The sequence below is a fragment of the Halichoeres trimaculatus genome, unplaced genomic scaffold, assembly GCF_033239565.1.
Source record: "Halichoeres trimaculatus isolate MK-OKI-2021-1 unplaced genomic scaffold, fHalTri1.1 fHalTri1_scaffold_9, whole genome shotgun sequence".
Classification (NCBI taxonomy): Eukaryota; Metazoa; Chordata; class Actinopteri; order Labriformes; family Labridae; genus Halichoeres; species Halichoeres trimaculatus.
The window spans coordinates 14,556,196-14,572,856 of record NW_027437188.1 but is presented as its reverse complement, the minus strand read 5'-3'; the positions used below and the strand labels follow the sequence as shown (position 1 = coordinate 14,572,856).

Genomic DNA, 16,661 nt, shown 5'->3' with positions numbered 1-16,661 from the left:
AAGCCGGAGTCTTTGGTGGAAACACTGACGTCACGCTCTGCTAGGTGCATAAAACAGTACAACAGTTGAGCTTGTGCTGCTCAATCTGCTGAATCTGCTGACTGTCTTTCAACAAAATGTGCATCTGTTGCTCCACTTCTGCACTTAGCATTCACCAAAACCACAGATGACCTGCTACAACTCTACTTTGGTGGAAACACACCAAAAGTTGCTTCTGGACGAGATAATTACAGCGCCAACTACAGGTCTGGCATGCTTACTACAGTGTTTTCAGTCAGGCCCCGTTTACACAACATTTCATCTGAAAATGCTGAAACGCAGTGAAAACACATAGAAATGCTGAGTGACTGAAAACACTGTAATAAGCATTCCAAGCCTGTAGTTGGCGCTATAACTGTCTTGCCCAGAAGCAGCTTTTGGGAGCTCTCCACCGAAGTAGAGTTGAGCTTATCATCTGGTGTATTGGGAATATTAAGTGCAAAAGTGGAGTAAAAGATGCACATTTTGTATGAAGACAGTCAGCAGATACAGCAGATTGAGCAGCACAAGCACAACACGGTAGTTCATGACGATCATAATAACGACACTGTTGTCCTGTCGTTTGTGCGCACGAGGCAGAGTGTGACGTCATTGTTTCCACTGAAAACGCCGCCTTACTGTTTACACGGCTACGGCGTCTAAAGCGTTTCAGAAAAATCCCACTCTGACGGCCGTTTTCAAAAGTTTGCGTTTTAGTTCGGCTAAAACATTGTTTCCATGTAAACACGAGGCTGAAACGCAACAAAACTTTTGCATTTCATCCTAAAACCATTGTCGTGTAAATGGCCCCTCAGCGTTTCTGCTTTAACCCAGTATTTTTTCACCGTGTTTTTTGTGTTTTGGGGTGAAACTTTGTGGAGAAAATGAGCCTAAGAGAAATAAAGTGGACATTAACTCGTGCCAATGAAAAGGTCATGAGATGCCCTGAAAAAAACCCAACAAACCTAAATGTAGCTTCCAGGTACCCATGCAATTACCATACAAACATCAACATCACGCATGAGCTCTGACTGACTCCATCTTGACAAAATATTTTAATACACATAAAGACTGGATTTTGTCTCCTATCGCTTACACTGTATTTATGTTAAGAGAATAAATTACAGAATGAATCTTGTAACCAATCAAAGACGTCTTCATCCAAAAATCTAAACTTATCTCAAAGTCAGCAAAGGCAGACCGTTAATCTCCTCAAAATTTCTACACAGAGAAACATCCCACTACTTCATTTGTTGTAACCCTAAGTAATTCTGTACTGATTCCTCTTACTTGGAAACATCTCTCTCTTATCACACCTCTCCTACTTTCCTCTCCCCCTCTTTCTCTCCCCGGCTGTCTCTATCTATCTTCCCATCCCCCTTGGTGTTTTTCCCCCTCCCTACAATCAATGTGGCTTTTAAGATGCCTATCGATTTGTTCCCCTAGACAGGCCCAGTGCGCTGGGGCGACACTTTGATTGCTGGGCCAGTAATTACTGTTATTATTTATGCATCTGGGCAAAATGGCAGGACTTAACATTCACAGTACAAGAGGCCACAGGCAATCAACAGAGGTGAGCACCTGGGAAGAGAGGGAGGCTGGGGGAGCAAGGTAGAGCCCGAGCAGCACGGCTCCCGAGAGAGTCGCACTCCAGAGATGAGCGCGAAAAGTGCAGTCAAAGATATTCACACACACACACACACACAAACACACACAAACACACATTCCAGGGAGGGGATGTGAAAGCGTAAGCACAAGAGAGGCACATGTGTGCAGATGCACTTGTATACAAAGGATTATTCTAGTGTGTGTGTGTGTGTGTGTGTGTGTGTTTGCAATAAGATGGTCTTACCTGTGAGAGTCCCAGGTAGATAGAAACTGTCTCTGAGATGTAAAGGAAGCGTCCCTCATGGCTGACCACAAACACAAAGCCATCCAGAGACTGTGCACATAAAAAATATACACAAACACACAAACACACACACACACACACACACACACACACACACACACACACACACACACACACACACACACACACACACACATAAAAGCAACAGAAACAAGACAGACAAATTAGAGCAATTAGTGTGTATCGAACAAATTACAATGAGAACAAACAACCCGTCACCCCATTGGCCCCTTGTCTCAGTTCACACACAAAGACACACGTCCACATAAACACAGCCACATCCATTTCAAACACACAAACATGCACACACATTTATAAAAAGAGACATGAGTGTCTGTTACTATAAACAAGAACATACATGTAGGCCAATGCTTTTTTCACCCATCGTGATAAAACTCATAACGAAAGCACAGCACTGACACACAGACACACAGACACACAAACACACAACAACAACAATAGACGTGGGTACAGACAGAGACACAGACAGAACTAGAGTCATTACAGTCTGCAGTGATTCTAATGAGAAGTGAAAGGTATACAGCCAGACCATTAGAGAGGACTGCTTCAGAGAATAATACTAATCGTCATAACAAGCCTTTCACACACACACACACACACACACACACACACACACACACACACACACACACACACACACACACACACACACACACACGAGGGGCACTTTCCTCTAGAAGAATGATTGCAATTTTGGCGGCCCTGTGTTTAAAGTGGCAGTAGTAATTTATGCAACTGACACATCCAGTATGCAAATGTGTGGCCAGGGTGCGGGGCGTCGTGTGTCATGGCAAGGAAAAAACCAGTCGCCTGAATGTTGGAGAACTAAAGTGCAATTATCAGGCTATTACAGCGGGAGGACGGCTGGGAGGGAAGAATCATACAGTTTTTCTGGAGCGTTAATTCGATTTCTATCAGCACTGTTCCCTGAGACTCCCCTCCTCTTTAAAATGCCAGCAGAGAGCGGGCATATGTGCCGTTTCTTTGTTTTACTACAGTCTGCTCAAGCGTAACCTCCATTCCCTCTTCTTCTTTTTTTTGTTCCTGTCCTTACTTGTTCTCCCTTCTGCCTGATAACCAACCAGTTAATTTGTGTTGCGCTTTTCATCAATCATTCAATCAAAGTTTTTTTGTTTGTTTTTTTCACAGAAGAACAACCTCTCTCCAGACCTTCCCCCTTTGGCTTTCTTTTCTTTTCACCTCCCCCAAATTAAAACCTGTACTGTTACCTTCCCTGCACTTCCCCTAGTCTTTGTCTCTACATCCTGGATTTCGTCATATCCTCAGTCCTCCTGCCCCAGAACCCCTTCAGGCTCCATTCATCGGGCAGTGCAACAGGGCAGCATTCTTAGGCAGCCAACGCAATCGCCCGAGTGTCTGGAGTTTATGAGACATGTAGGTCTCTATGTCTGTGAATGTGACAGCATTTGTTTTTCTCTCAGAAAAGTAAGTATGGCAGACTAAGAGAAGAAGAACTGAGCTGTGAACTGCAGACACACGATTAAACAACACAGCCACATGTTAGCCTGTCAGAGAGAAAACAAACTGATCAAACTTGTAATCTTCTCTGAAATTTAAGTTTCTCTGAACAAAGACATCAAAGCAGAGTTGACTAAAGAAAAACAGATGTAGTTTTAAACTTTTTTTAATAAACAGAGGGATTATGAGCTGAAAAAGCTCCTCCTTCTCAAGCTGAATAAACCGTTTGAAAATCCATTATGTGACATAGAAAATGTGCTGCCAAAAAAGCTGACTAACAGACAGGCTGTTTTTTTCAGTCCTGGAAAGCCTTTGTTTTTTTCCCTCAGGATGATGACAAAAGATTTCTTGGACACACTCATCACCATGACACACCTATAGTACACAAAATGAATAAAATGACATAAAGTACGGGAAGAGACAAAGACAGGTGCAGGAGATGTAGATGTTACCTGCAGGAGGTGTGCCCCAAGGTGCTGCTCAAACATGTCGGTCGCAAGTGAGTGAGATGATCGTCTTACTGCAGAGAGAAAGCAAACAGACAAACTGACTCAAAAATGTCTGAAGAATTAGAAGTCAGCATGATGTGTGATAGACAATATCTGATCAAATGACATCTGCCCAGGAGTGTGCTCTTAATGTAATAATTCAAATGACAAATCTGTGCTGGACGTAAAATAATTTAGACTCCCTGAGTTTAATTCTTAAGCTCTGTTTTCTGTGTCTGACTCAGTTGTGTCTATTACTCCACTCCTTAAAAGTTTGCCATTCTTCTAACATCAACTCACAAGTCAAAGCAGAAAATTTTGCAAGAATATCGTAATATTTAAGTACAAATTTCTTATATCTTTATACAGTTGTGTTTGACTGAAAGAAAATGTGAGAAAAATTCAGCAATAGAAGAAACACATTCTGATAAATGTGGGACTGATTGTACCAAAAAACTGAACGCTGCTGTGAGGAGTTTAAAGATGATAATGAAACAGACTAAGGCCATGACTACACGTAGCCGGGTATCTGGGAAACTGCATATATTTATACAATTAACCCTCTTATCCACAAGAAACCCATTTTATGTCACTAAACACATTTTTTTCTGAAAACCCCGGCCAAAGTTCTGATTTTGGAAAACTCTAGTTTACGGATACGTGTAGACCAGGGGTGGCCAACCTGTGGCTCGAGAGCCGCATGTGGCTCCTTGCCTTTCCAAGTGCGGCTCTTCAATCCATTCATAAAAATACATATGTATGTATTGTTAGGATTGTTATCAATCTAAAATGAAAGAGTGATAGATTTATGCCAACGTTGGGATCAGTATTGATCGGAACTTGGGTGATGAGACTTGTACTTAAGTTTCGGTTTCTCTTCTCTACATGTGCTCCTCTCAATTGCTCATGTGCTCATAGCTATCTAGATAGATAGATAGATAGATAGATAGATAGATAGATAGATAGATAGATAGATAGATAGATAGATAGATAGATAGATAGATAGAATTTTGTCTCTCATGCAGTAAAAACAGAAATTTGTCTTTTGGTTCCAAGTACAAATTTTAACACACTTAAAAACACAACAAATCTCACTTTGAAAATTGGAAATGTATTTTTTTTCATTTTATGTCATTTTGTTTCTGTGTGAGAGGAAGTGCGTTTGTAGGTGGTGGTGTGGCTCTTTGTAGTACCATGGTAATTTTTGTGGTTTTTGGTCTCTGATTGGTTGGCCACCCCTGGTGTAGACACCGGGAAACAGAGTTTTTGGTTAACAAACGTCACAGCTGAAGGATGGAAGAAGAATGGGGAGATAAATTTGAATAATTTTCATTATTGAAAATACCTGGCTACATGTGTTCAAGGCCTCGGACTAAAAGTAAGACCATTAGTTTAGAGATTGAATGTTATTTTTCTTTGTTTAAGAAACTTCAACATGTCAGGTTTGATGATAAAAAGCACAAAACAGTAACAGGCTTATTGTGTATTCTTTCTCTTTTAATAGATAGAAAACGTTTTGTTTTTTTCATAATGAAGTTAAAATGTAGACAATAAAGACAGAATTTATGGCGTTACCATTTACTCTACCCATTTTTTTTATGTCCAATTACTTCTTAATTAAAAGCAACAAATTATCACATAGAGACAAAGTGTTTCATCTGCTCGTCTGTGAAGTCTGTCATCAAACTAACAAACCAGTGGCTCTTTAAATAAAGTCACAACACTTGAAACAAAAATCTAACTTCAAACAAAATCTTCAACTTTAGTCAGTGTGCCATGAAAATAGTCTTTGCCTAATTTGTGCCTGTCCCTAATATTTGTGATACCATTTGAGTGTCAAAAAACAGAGACAGATAACTGTTAGAAGAAAAACATTGTGAAAGGTACAGGACTGAAACAATACAGACATGAGGATTTCTACTTGACAGGGGCTGCCAATGTTGAACACTGCTAAAGCTTTCAATAAATAAATGTATGTTTGATAATGGGTTAAATATAGCAGGTGTTATAACTACACAACTTAAGTTGTGTTTGTAACCTTGTAGACTGTAGGGATTTTGTGAAGTTTACATTAACTCAAGCGTCAAATGAAGCTTAAATAAGCTACAGGAACATCATATATCTGAATTTAATATCTATATATCTTTAGTTCAGCTGTAACGTTTGTATCATTCCTGTTCCTCTGAGACCTTAATGAAGCTGCACTGAAATAAAAAAAACCCAAACATGGAGTCTGCATTGCTACATGTGCTATCAGAGCTGCTTTGATGCAGTGATGCTGTTAACTGAGGCAATTACAATACAAATAGAGTTGGAGGTGGTTAGGTAAGGAGAGGAGGAGGGCAGAGAGGGCGTCACAGGAAAATGAGAAAACACTGAGGAAAGCAAGTGTGATCACTTTCTCCTGAGCAAAAGCTGGGCCGTGAGGGGCTGTGCTGACGTGCAAGATTAATTTAGCAATCAGCCATATCTGCTGTTTAATGTCAAAAAGAGTGTGTGATGGCATGTGTGTGTTATTGTAAAAGTGTGGAGCATGAACGCAAACTAATCTCACACAAACAGGTGCTGTTTCCTGAGCACAATGTTCCTTATCCGACAGAGACAAACTACGTGTGTATAGGTCCCACTTTAAAACATTTTAATGTGTGTGTGTGTGTGTGTGTGTGTGTGTGTGTGTGTGTGTGTGTGTGTGTGTGTGTGTGTGTGTGTGTGTGTCACTGCAAGGCTGAGGGAAATCAATACACGTTATGACAGGAAAATGAAAGCGCTGCTCTGGGTTACAACTGAACACAAGGGGAGGCATCAAACACACACACACACACACACACACACACACACACACACACACACACACACACACACACACACACACACACACACACACACACACACACACACACACACACACACATTGCCAAGCCGCCTGTCTGTGATGTTGGTGAATAGGAAAGGGAGGCATTCCATTAGAGCTATAGAGTCTGTGTCTCTGAGTTTAGGAATAAACACAGCTATGTATTCTCATGCACAGACCAGTGGCAACATGCCCTCCGATTAAACAACACAAACACTCGGGCACACACACACACACACACACACACACACACACACACACACACACACACACACACACACACACACACACACACACACACACACACACACACACACACACATAAATACAGAGTTTCTGGACAAAGCCACAGTGGCATTGTGAGATTGGGGTCCCCCTGTGTGACAGAGTGTGAATATAAATAAGGCAAGTCCATTCAGGGCTCTGAAAGGGGGTCTGGTGCTGGGACCCTTCAGTCCAGTCTGTCTTTGCCTGGAGGGGGGGATGGGGACCCCAATACCCCAGTACCTATTAGGCTTCCTCATGGGGCTGAGATGAAGCTGTAGCACTGGTGAGTCTGGAGAAAGCAACCCCCCTTCATGATGACATGAATGCACATAAAAACACACATTTGACGCTGGATGCATGTGTTAGGATTGGAAAGAAATACTCTGGAAGTGTGTGTTTGTGTGTGTGTTTGTGCGTGAGTGCATGAGCTTTCATCCCTGGGGGAGTGCAGGTGATCAGTACTGCTGAGTAGTGTCAGTGCAGCAAAGGAAACCCTGGATGTGACATGAGGCCAGGAGGGCTGACAGATGAGTCTACACACACACACACACACACGCACACACATATACACACACACAGAGGACCATTTATTAAAGACTGCCAGAGTACAATAGGGCTGCCAGGAAACCAAAACACTGGACCTGGTGTGTGTGTGTGGTGTGTGTGTGTGTGTGTGTGTGTGTGTGTGTGTGTGTGTGTGTGTGTGTGTGTGTGTGTGTGTGTGTGTGTGTGTGTGTGTTTGTCGACACATGCACATGTGAGGAGAGTGTGAGGAGAGTCTCAGAGTGGTGTTGGTATCTCACCCAGAGAACAAAGATTCCTCTGTAGTGCGGCTGTGAACCCCTGTTTCTATATGTGTTAGGGTGTGTTTGTGAGAGGATGGAGGGGGCCTGCATTATTCTGTTTGTATTCTGGAATAATTGATTTTATTGAACTTATTAAGCTATAATTAAATAGACAGGGGGTAAAAAAATAAGTTATTCAGTGTTCAGAATAATTTGGAGATATTGAAATGTCAGCTTGTTTTTTAGTTTTCTGGCTTTTGGTCTCCATTTTCTTTCAGGATAAGAAACAAAGAAGTGGACGTTCAGACAGGTGCTCACATAGATGATTTTGTCTTTGGAATTTAAAAAAGAAAAATGTGAATGACTGTTTGCAAAACTATCACTGTAAGTGAGGTTAATAGGACGAGACACTAAAGCCCCGTTTCCGTCAAGCAGTCTGTTTTTTTTGGATCAGAACTGTTTGGTACAGGTCGGTTAAGCCTGATTCTGTTTGTGTTTCCACACCAAACTGTGCTCACTCGTGGTAGGAGGCATATAAGCCAGATGCCGATACCTGTGCCAGTTATGTAATAGCATGACCCCATAGCAGTGCGACACAGTGTACCTGGATAAAAAACCCAACGAAGACGAAAACAGGGCCGTGTAAACAAAGAGCAACGATGGAAGACACCCAGCAATTTGTCTTCAATGTGATTGGCCTGAGGCTCTTTATTACAAAGCCCAATCAAGCTTTGTTTCAGAGAAGGCTGTATGCCGCAGCCGCTGTCGCAGGGTAAGTGAAATTCTTTCGACCAATCAACAGAATGCAGTGTTGTAGCTTCACCTTCTGGGGTCGGATCAGTTTAGTCTGGCACTCCAATGGAGGGGGTCCCAAAAAATGGGATGGTATGGTGTGGTTATTTGAGGATCCATCCTAGGATTAGTCAGTGGAAAAGCCACAAAATGTGTGTTGTACCGAATCGAACCAAACTGAACTGCTAGGTGGAAACAGGGCTAAACAGTGAATCGGTTCAAAACCAACACTTCATAGACAGGAATAGATCTCTGCAAAGGTGTTGTTTCCATCCATGTTGATGTAACTCACGTCCCACCTCTACAAAAGTTCACAAAACTAGCATTTGGATAACTTGCATTGCACATACACAGTTCCCAGCTATTTTTTTCAGTACCTGTTGAACTTTCATGTGACAATTCCTTTATACTTAGCACTGTGTAAGTGCACATGCACCTGCAGTAATTCCTTACATTTTAGGGTAAAACATCCCATTAAACAATTTACTGCAATGTTTTACTGAGCTAGAGTTCTCCTTGTGAACGTGTCTGTGAAACTTGGCTGTGGTGTGTGAGCATGTGTAAAATGTGTGTGTTTTGTTGTGGATGATGGCCTGTCTTTGCGCGTTTGAAGTCTGTGATTGCATGCCTCTGTCACACTCCTGTTTCATTAGCTCCCCAGGACTCTGTCTGAGGTGTAATTTCATTGTTGGAATAGAAGGCAGAATGGGACTTGGCGCGATCGGACACGTTAATTATAGTCTGACTCGCAGGTCAATTCTTGGGGTCTCCCCCAGCGCTCCACCAGGTGAAAAGATAGAAATTTCATTTGAATGATTTTCATTATAACTCTGTCTAATACATAATTTACTCTCAGTTAAGTCCATGAGTAATGGCCGCACACACACTCCCAAATATCCTCCCTTCTCCATCAACATGACCATATACACACACATGGGGTGACTCTTTCCATCTCCCACAGCATCCGTTTCTTTAACCAGGTAAGCAACGAACCCTTCTCCTTTCTTTCTCCCTTTTTCAGTCTTCTTCTCTGTCTTTGTCAATTCTGGCTTGGCTGTCGCACTCCCATCCCTTCAAAACAAAAGCCTGATCACCTGCCAAGTTGTTTACAAGCATCCAAATGGGACGTTTTGGCTGTTCAACACACAGACAGACAGAAAGAGTGACCCTAATCGTAGCGTCCCTCTCTGTCACAATTATCTTCTCACTCTGACATCCATCCCTCTCTCCCCTATCCCTCCTCTTTCTCTCCGTTTCTCCTCCCTCACTCCTTTTGCGGTCGAACATAATTTGAGTGCAATTAACTTCCCTTAAAAGCCCTGGCTGCTTTAAACGCCATGAATTAGAGGGGAGGCAGACACAGAGGAAAAACAGAGAAAAGAGAGGTGGGGGGAGACAGAGGGGAGGTGAGGGCAGGGGAGACAGAAGCAACTGAAAGAGGAGACAAGAGGGTGAAAGAGAGGGAGAGGAAATGAAAGTCAATGTCACCACAGCTGGGGAGGATAGAGGTGTGTTTGACCTCACTAACAGAGACAGTAAAACACTCAGCTGTCCCTGTTGCTGCTGCTGAATTGTCATTGTACTGTATCTTGTAAAATACAGAGGGGCTCTCTAGCTGCTGTGTCGCACCTTTTAAAGGTTGAGATTTATCTTTGTTTAGAGTAATAAAGCTACTAAATAAATTTGCTTTAATAGAAACACTGCTCAGTTGAACCTGTAATAGCTTGGACTGCTCCATTTAAAAAATCTTAAAGTGTGAAATTTGTTTTATGTTCTGTCCGTTCTTGTAAATGTGGCAAACGTGGCTTTCTGCCTGCTTCAGCCGCTGAACATTACTTCCAAAATCTACATCAAACATAGTCACTTCTAACAAAAAAAAAGGAAAAAGATTTTTTTTAAAGCATTTCAGAAAAAAATGGTTTCCAGCTTTATTTCTTTCACAGACTTCTTAAACACACATTCTGGATTCTCAGCATTGGTAGTGTTAATGTTTTTATTGTGGTACATCTGATGTTTGAATGGCAGGCTTAAAGGTACAGTCTGCAGGATTGTCCCAAAAAAATAAAATCTCAGGTATGATCCTGATTAACATCTGCTATGGGCCTCTACAGATGTGTGTCAGCATCTGTCTGCCTCAAACCCTCTCCTCTGCCTGAATGTTGATGTTTTGATTGTACCTGGAGGTTTCTGGGCAGAGAGTAAGAGTGGTTACATCAGCCAATCTCAGCACACCCAGTGCGCAAGTGGCTTTGTGTGTTGACGAATGCAAGTGGAAGCTAACCAGAGCAGCTACAATAGTAGACGTATCACTGAGCAAACAAAACACAAAACAGATAAAATTTGTCCCTAAAGGAGGGTAAATATCGGCTCGACTTTTGCTCCCTTTAAGACACTTGGAGAGCAGCATGAGACGAAGAGCGACGTGAGTTTATATGTGTCAAATACCTGTGATTAGCTTGTGCTAACATGCTAAGTCAGGTGCACGACTCTTGAGTCTCCCCCAGATAGAAACGCGATGCTACAGGTGGTTGCTGGGCTAGTGCGTGTGTTCGCGTAGTCACAGTTGGAGGCTGTAGGTATGTGCTGCCGCTGGCACTGATCCAAGAAGGGTGGTAAAACATGGCTCAAAGTTTACTCTGAACAAAACTAACATTATCATAACTTCTGTTGTTAACATAAATTTAATATAATAAAGTTTTTGAATCTACAGTTCTCCAGTTCTCCAGTTTCATTTAGCAGACACTTTTGTCAAAAGTGAGGAACAACACAAGAAAATTTAGATAAAAGGAAAACCTTAGTTGGTGTGACAAAGTGCTTCAAGTTATTTGACTGCAGGTGCTGCCATCAAGTGCAAGAGGAAGTGCTTTTTTTCCCTCATGTTGAATAATGTAGCCATACGTAGCTAACTACAATAGGCGTTAAGCACAGGCACGATGTAAATCTGGTTAAAAATCCAGTTGTATGTAAACTTCTGGTTACTGTAGAGAGCTGTGCTATCGTATGATACCACCAAATGCTTGTCTTCAAAAAATCCAAAACTGTTAATTTTTTAAATTGCTGGTTAATGTGCTATGGTTATGTTGATGTTTTTAACTTTGGCCTGATTTTTTACGCACTGAACAGGATGATGTGTATATGTACATAAGTGTCTTTTCAAAGATGAGATAACAGCCTTTTCAGATATTTCTACATTGTGAGGTGTAGGAGAGATATAATAGAAAATTAATCTCTTGTGAGGAAGTTATGTGCATTTGTTTGTGTGTTCAGTGATGAAAGTTGATATCCTGCTGGAAAAACACATTTAATTCCATGTTGCTCCATGTTTAAAATGAATGACCTTAAGGTAGCTGTGTCCAACAGTTTTCCTTTCCTTTTATTTCAGAAGAAAGGGTTACTACTCTCAGTTTGTGGTTTAAAGCTAAACAAGGTGATTCAGTTGCTGTTTCTGCTGCCCAGTGACATAAGCCATTAGTTTGGTGGTGGGTTTTAAAGAGGGATAAAAGAAAAATAATCAACTGACCAAAGAACCTAAGAAGCAAGATTTACTCAACAGATTTTTAAAATACAGACGATTTACAATAAAAAGGTTTTTGTTCTCCGTTGTATTGAACATACACACACACACACACACACACACACACACACACACACACACACACACACACACACACACACACACACACACACACACACAGAACAGAAATGGACATTATGGGTCATTTTATTTCCCTCCCTTTAGCCTTTTTTTGTTTGTTCCATCCTTCCATGATCTGCCTCCTTCTCCTCCTTCCTCCTCCTTCTCCTCCTCCGTCTCCTGTTCTCCTGCTTTCCCTCTGTATGTGTGTGTGTGTGTGTGTGTGTGTGTGTGTGTGTGTGTGTGTGTGTGTGTGTGTGTGTGAAGGTCATACAATTGATTTTCCTCTGTCTATTCATTTTTCAAGACTGGCTTTGAAACGTGGGAAGCAGACAAAAGTCACATTGGCCCCTCCCCTTCCCTCCATCCTCCACCTTCCTCTCCCCTCTCTGTTGGTCCTCGCCTGTCCAAAAAAAACCCTCAGACAACGGGGAAAGCGTGGAGGAATGCAACCACCACCCTCCTCCTCTTTATGCTCCTCTCCTTCTTCTCTTCTTTATCCCTATTACATCAGTCCCTTACGTTCCTCTTCATCCGCCTCTCCTTTTCAGCTGGATCTCTGACCACATTCCACTAACCGAATTAAAGTCATGCATCACACTTAAAAACCCTGGCAATGCATTGTGGGTAGACTTGTTCCAACTGATGTCCAAATTAGCATCGCATTTTCAGCCCTTGCCCCACTGAGACTGTGTGACCTGCTTGTAGAAATCTCCAAACATTTAATAAATTACTCTGGATATCAGTGAAAGAATTGCTGGAGATAACTCAGACTCTAATACCATTCGCAAGTGGAACATGCTGCAATTCATTGTACTTTTTAGTGCCTTTCAATTTTCCATGACCTTCGCGTGGCTGCAGCAGGATTCCACGTATTTACAGCAATGGATCACATTTGTACTGAGCATCTCATTGTGGTGGAGGCAGCACAGCTCACATTTGTTTTTCTGCTACACTTTCAGTTCATGCACTGGACAGCAAGGCTACATGCAACACATACTTTTCTAAAAGCAGGTATTTTCCACCAAGGCCATGAAAAAGCAAAACAATTCAGTACACGTGGAGCTCAGCCAAGGCCACGGCTGTGTGTGTGCGCAAGTGCGCCTGAGCGTGTGCGTGGATATCACTCAGACATTCAGATTGTGCAGTGCTGCATGCCTGATTAGATATCGATGGGGCCCTGCAGATTCAGCCATGATAATGTATATCTTCTGATCAATGACTATAGAAAAAAGCTTGCCATGTATATATAATACAGTGTTAGATGTCTGAGTTGAATACTTAGACAAAGGTATCATCATCATTAATGTGGGAGGCATGATTTTGGCAGGGTATTCATCTTTAATAGTTTACCACTAATAGATGAACCATAAAGCTTCGAAGTATAGAAAACTTTTTCCAGGAGTTTTCTGCGTTTACTTACTACAGTAGAAGATGTGTTAGAATATTAGACATCAACATACATAAAAAGGTCTTATCAATTTCCACCCCAAGCATCACATACCACCTTCTGAAAGAGACAGATCACAGAACATAATGAAACAGATGAAAAATAATTAAATTAACAATGCCTGACTTCGCTTGTCTGGTTCGGTGTCAGTGTGTGCGAAGGCTGTTAGTCTGTGGGGCCAACTGGGAAACTGAGCAATTGTTAGTGTTCCTGGAAACAACTGTGCATTTAAAAAAAATAACTGAACTCAGAGTGAAGGCTGTATTATGCTTTCTGCACTAACGTGACACACGGAAATGAGTCACATGGATTTAGCACAAGAGAAAACGTGTGGATTTTATACTTTTCCGCACTCTGCAAATGCGCACACTTACCACAGTACTACGGAAACGCAACATGCTCAAGAGGGTGAGGCTGCTAAAATGTTATCATTTATCTGCACGATAGCCTATTTTACACTGTTAATTAGTGTAAATTGTCTAGTAAAGCAAAACTCCTCACTGTGGTAACAACATTAAATCAACAATCCAGGAGTTCCACTTTGGCTCAGTCAGTCGAGCAGAAGCCCTGTGTGCAGTAACTAACTTTCATACAATAGTTAGTTAAATTACATTATTGTGACCTAAAGATGAGGTGAATGTGTTTTTATGTCTTTGTTAAGTCTCACAAATTGTAACATAACTTTGTGAGATTAAGTTAAATTAAGTACTTATAAATATTTGGGTGCTGGAATTTCTGATTTACCCCAATTCTCTGAAGATGTGTTAAATATATTTACCTTTTAAACCCTAAAGTCCCGATTGGGAGACTTTGAGGTTGCAAAAGGCACAAAACGAAGCACTTGTCAAATATAAATAAAGTCATATTGCACATTAGGGGAATAACTCAGCTACAAAATGCTGTCAAGTCAACTTTTTGTTTGTTTGTTTGAGTAATACTTGAGTTATTACTCTGAGCCAGTTAGAGAAATAAAAACCAATACTGACACCTCTTAGCAAATTTTGCCACTTTTCCCTTTCTCGTAACACAATAATTATTCAAATAGACCTTGTATGTGCAAAAATATACTCTTTTCATGTTGGTGGATGTCTGCCTAACATGAGTCTGGTTCTGCCCGATGTTTCTGAATGTTAAAGAAGAGTTTTTGCTAGCCCCTGTAACTCTTGTTGAGTTAAGATAAGATAAGACTCCTTGTCCTGATGTTGGGTCACTGTTAAAGGGGTTGTGAAGACTATCTGGAAAATAAAGAATCTGCTTCCCATGAGCACTTGGGGCCACACTGTTGTGAAGACATGACTATTAACAAGGTGTGTGATTGTTTTGAAAAAAGTGAATCCAGTTAGTGAATCCTGGTTATGTCCTGCCAGTCATCTACTGAGTAGAGCTAACGTAACCTGGCTCTTCATTTTACTGATAGACTCTCAAGTTTGAACAGACCACTGCAGAATAACTGCTGACTGTGGGTTGGAATGAACATTATCACAGACAGCTGAAGCTGTGTTTTAGCCTTTAGCTCATGTTTTAGCCTTTGGCTTGTTCTCCATCACTCTCCCATTCACCTTTCTTCTGCTCTTTTGTCCTTTCTCTGTCTGACAGCTCAGCATCAGTGTCAATCAATACTTCAAAATTAATTCAAGAAATCATTTTCAGCTTAGAAAACACAGATCTATCTTCTCATTGCAAAACTTTGTCGGCTGGTGTGTAAGTTGTCATGGGGAAGCTAAAAAAAACATTTGAAAATAACCTATTCTGGTGCTGATAACCTCATTTTAAGCTGAGGAATACGGTCAAACGTATATCTGGGGTAAGACTTTTAAGATCACTTAGAAACTCCGCACAGTCCCTTTAATAAGTTAAATTTGAATGACATTAACAGATCTAGACCTGTTTATGTTTTTAGAAAGTGTCCTGAGATAACATTTCAATGTGTTTTTTGATTTGGTGACTAATTACCTGTTTTAGAAGAACATGTCTTCCTGAATGATGACCCTCATTTGAAGTGACCAGAGTAAGGTCACATGTACATTTTTGCAACTATAGAAGCTAAACCAAACTTTTGGGACCTAACCAAAATGAGTAGAGATGTGTGCTTTAACAGTCAACTGACACAAACTACAATAGTCACAAAGCAATTCGGCTTTGACATCTGTTTCTTTTCCTTTTTTCCCCTTTTTTTGCTAACATTACCTCAAAGTGACTAAGAACAGGCGTGAACACATACACCAGACACACAAACACGCCTCTAATTGTAGCTGCATCATTTCCCCTCAGTAATAGTAGCAATTAGACAGGCTTTATAATTACACTGTCCTCGTTACATGGTTAATTTCTGTAATTACAAATCGCACCAATAGTTCCCACCTTCTATGTGTATCATCAAACTGCATCTCACACAGACTACACACACATTAATTCTACTCTAACTCCACCAGCCTATAGAGTCCTCCTATGACTATATTCACATGTGTGTTCACAGGCCTGCAAATGGACATGTGCTCCAGTCGCTTACATGCAGTACAAGAAATGATGGTCCCTAATAGTAGGTAATTGTCCTGGCTCACACAATATTTTTGTGTCTCTGTGGGCTGGTATGAATGAAAAGACTTTTAGGAATTGCTTTTGAATGAAAAGAGAGATGTGAGTGAAAAATAAAGGTTTGTCCAGGCTGTGTGATAACCTTCAGGGATGAACTACTTCAGTCCTCAGTAAGAGATGTTTCCACCAACCATGATTTTTATTTACACAAATGTGGTCCTCTCTCTTCAAAGTATACATTCATAAAAATATCACAGTAATATCTAGCTGTGAAAACCACAATGTAGGATTAAATTTTAGTATTTTACAACATTATATCCCTCAGGTTAAACTGTTCTTTGAACATAACAGTACATATAACAAGAGTTCATTTTTGTTTTTTAAAGTTTGAATTCTTGAATTTGATATTGTGTATAAATACAAAATCCC

General features: G+C 41.0%; 1 protein-coding gene across 3 annotated transcripts in view; it reads right to left on the bottom strand.

Annotated features, from left to right (window-relative positions):
• npas1 (neuronal PAS domain protein 1) overlaps positions 1-16,661 on the bottom strand; it is a 48,594-nt gene that overhangs the window by 15,739 nt on the left and 16,194 nt on the right. For all 3 annotated transcript variants that reach the window (XM_074680056.1, XM_074680053.1, XM_074680055.1), the window contains 2 exons: positions 3,883-3,950; positions 1,871-1,960 (listed from right to left, as the gene is read on the bottom strand). In XM_074680056.1, coding sequence (XP_074536157.1) covers positions 1,871-1,960; positions 3,883-3,950 — 158 coding nt within the window. The remainder of the gene's footprint in view (positions 1-1,870; positions 1,961-3,882; positions 3,951-16,661) is intronic.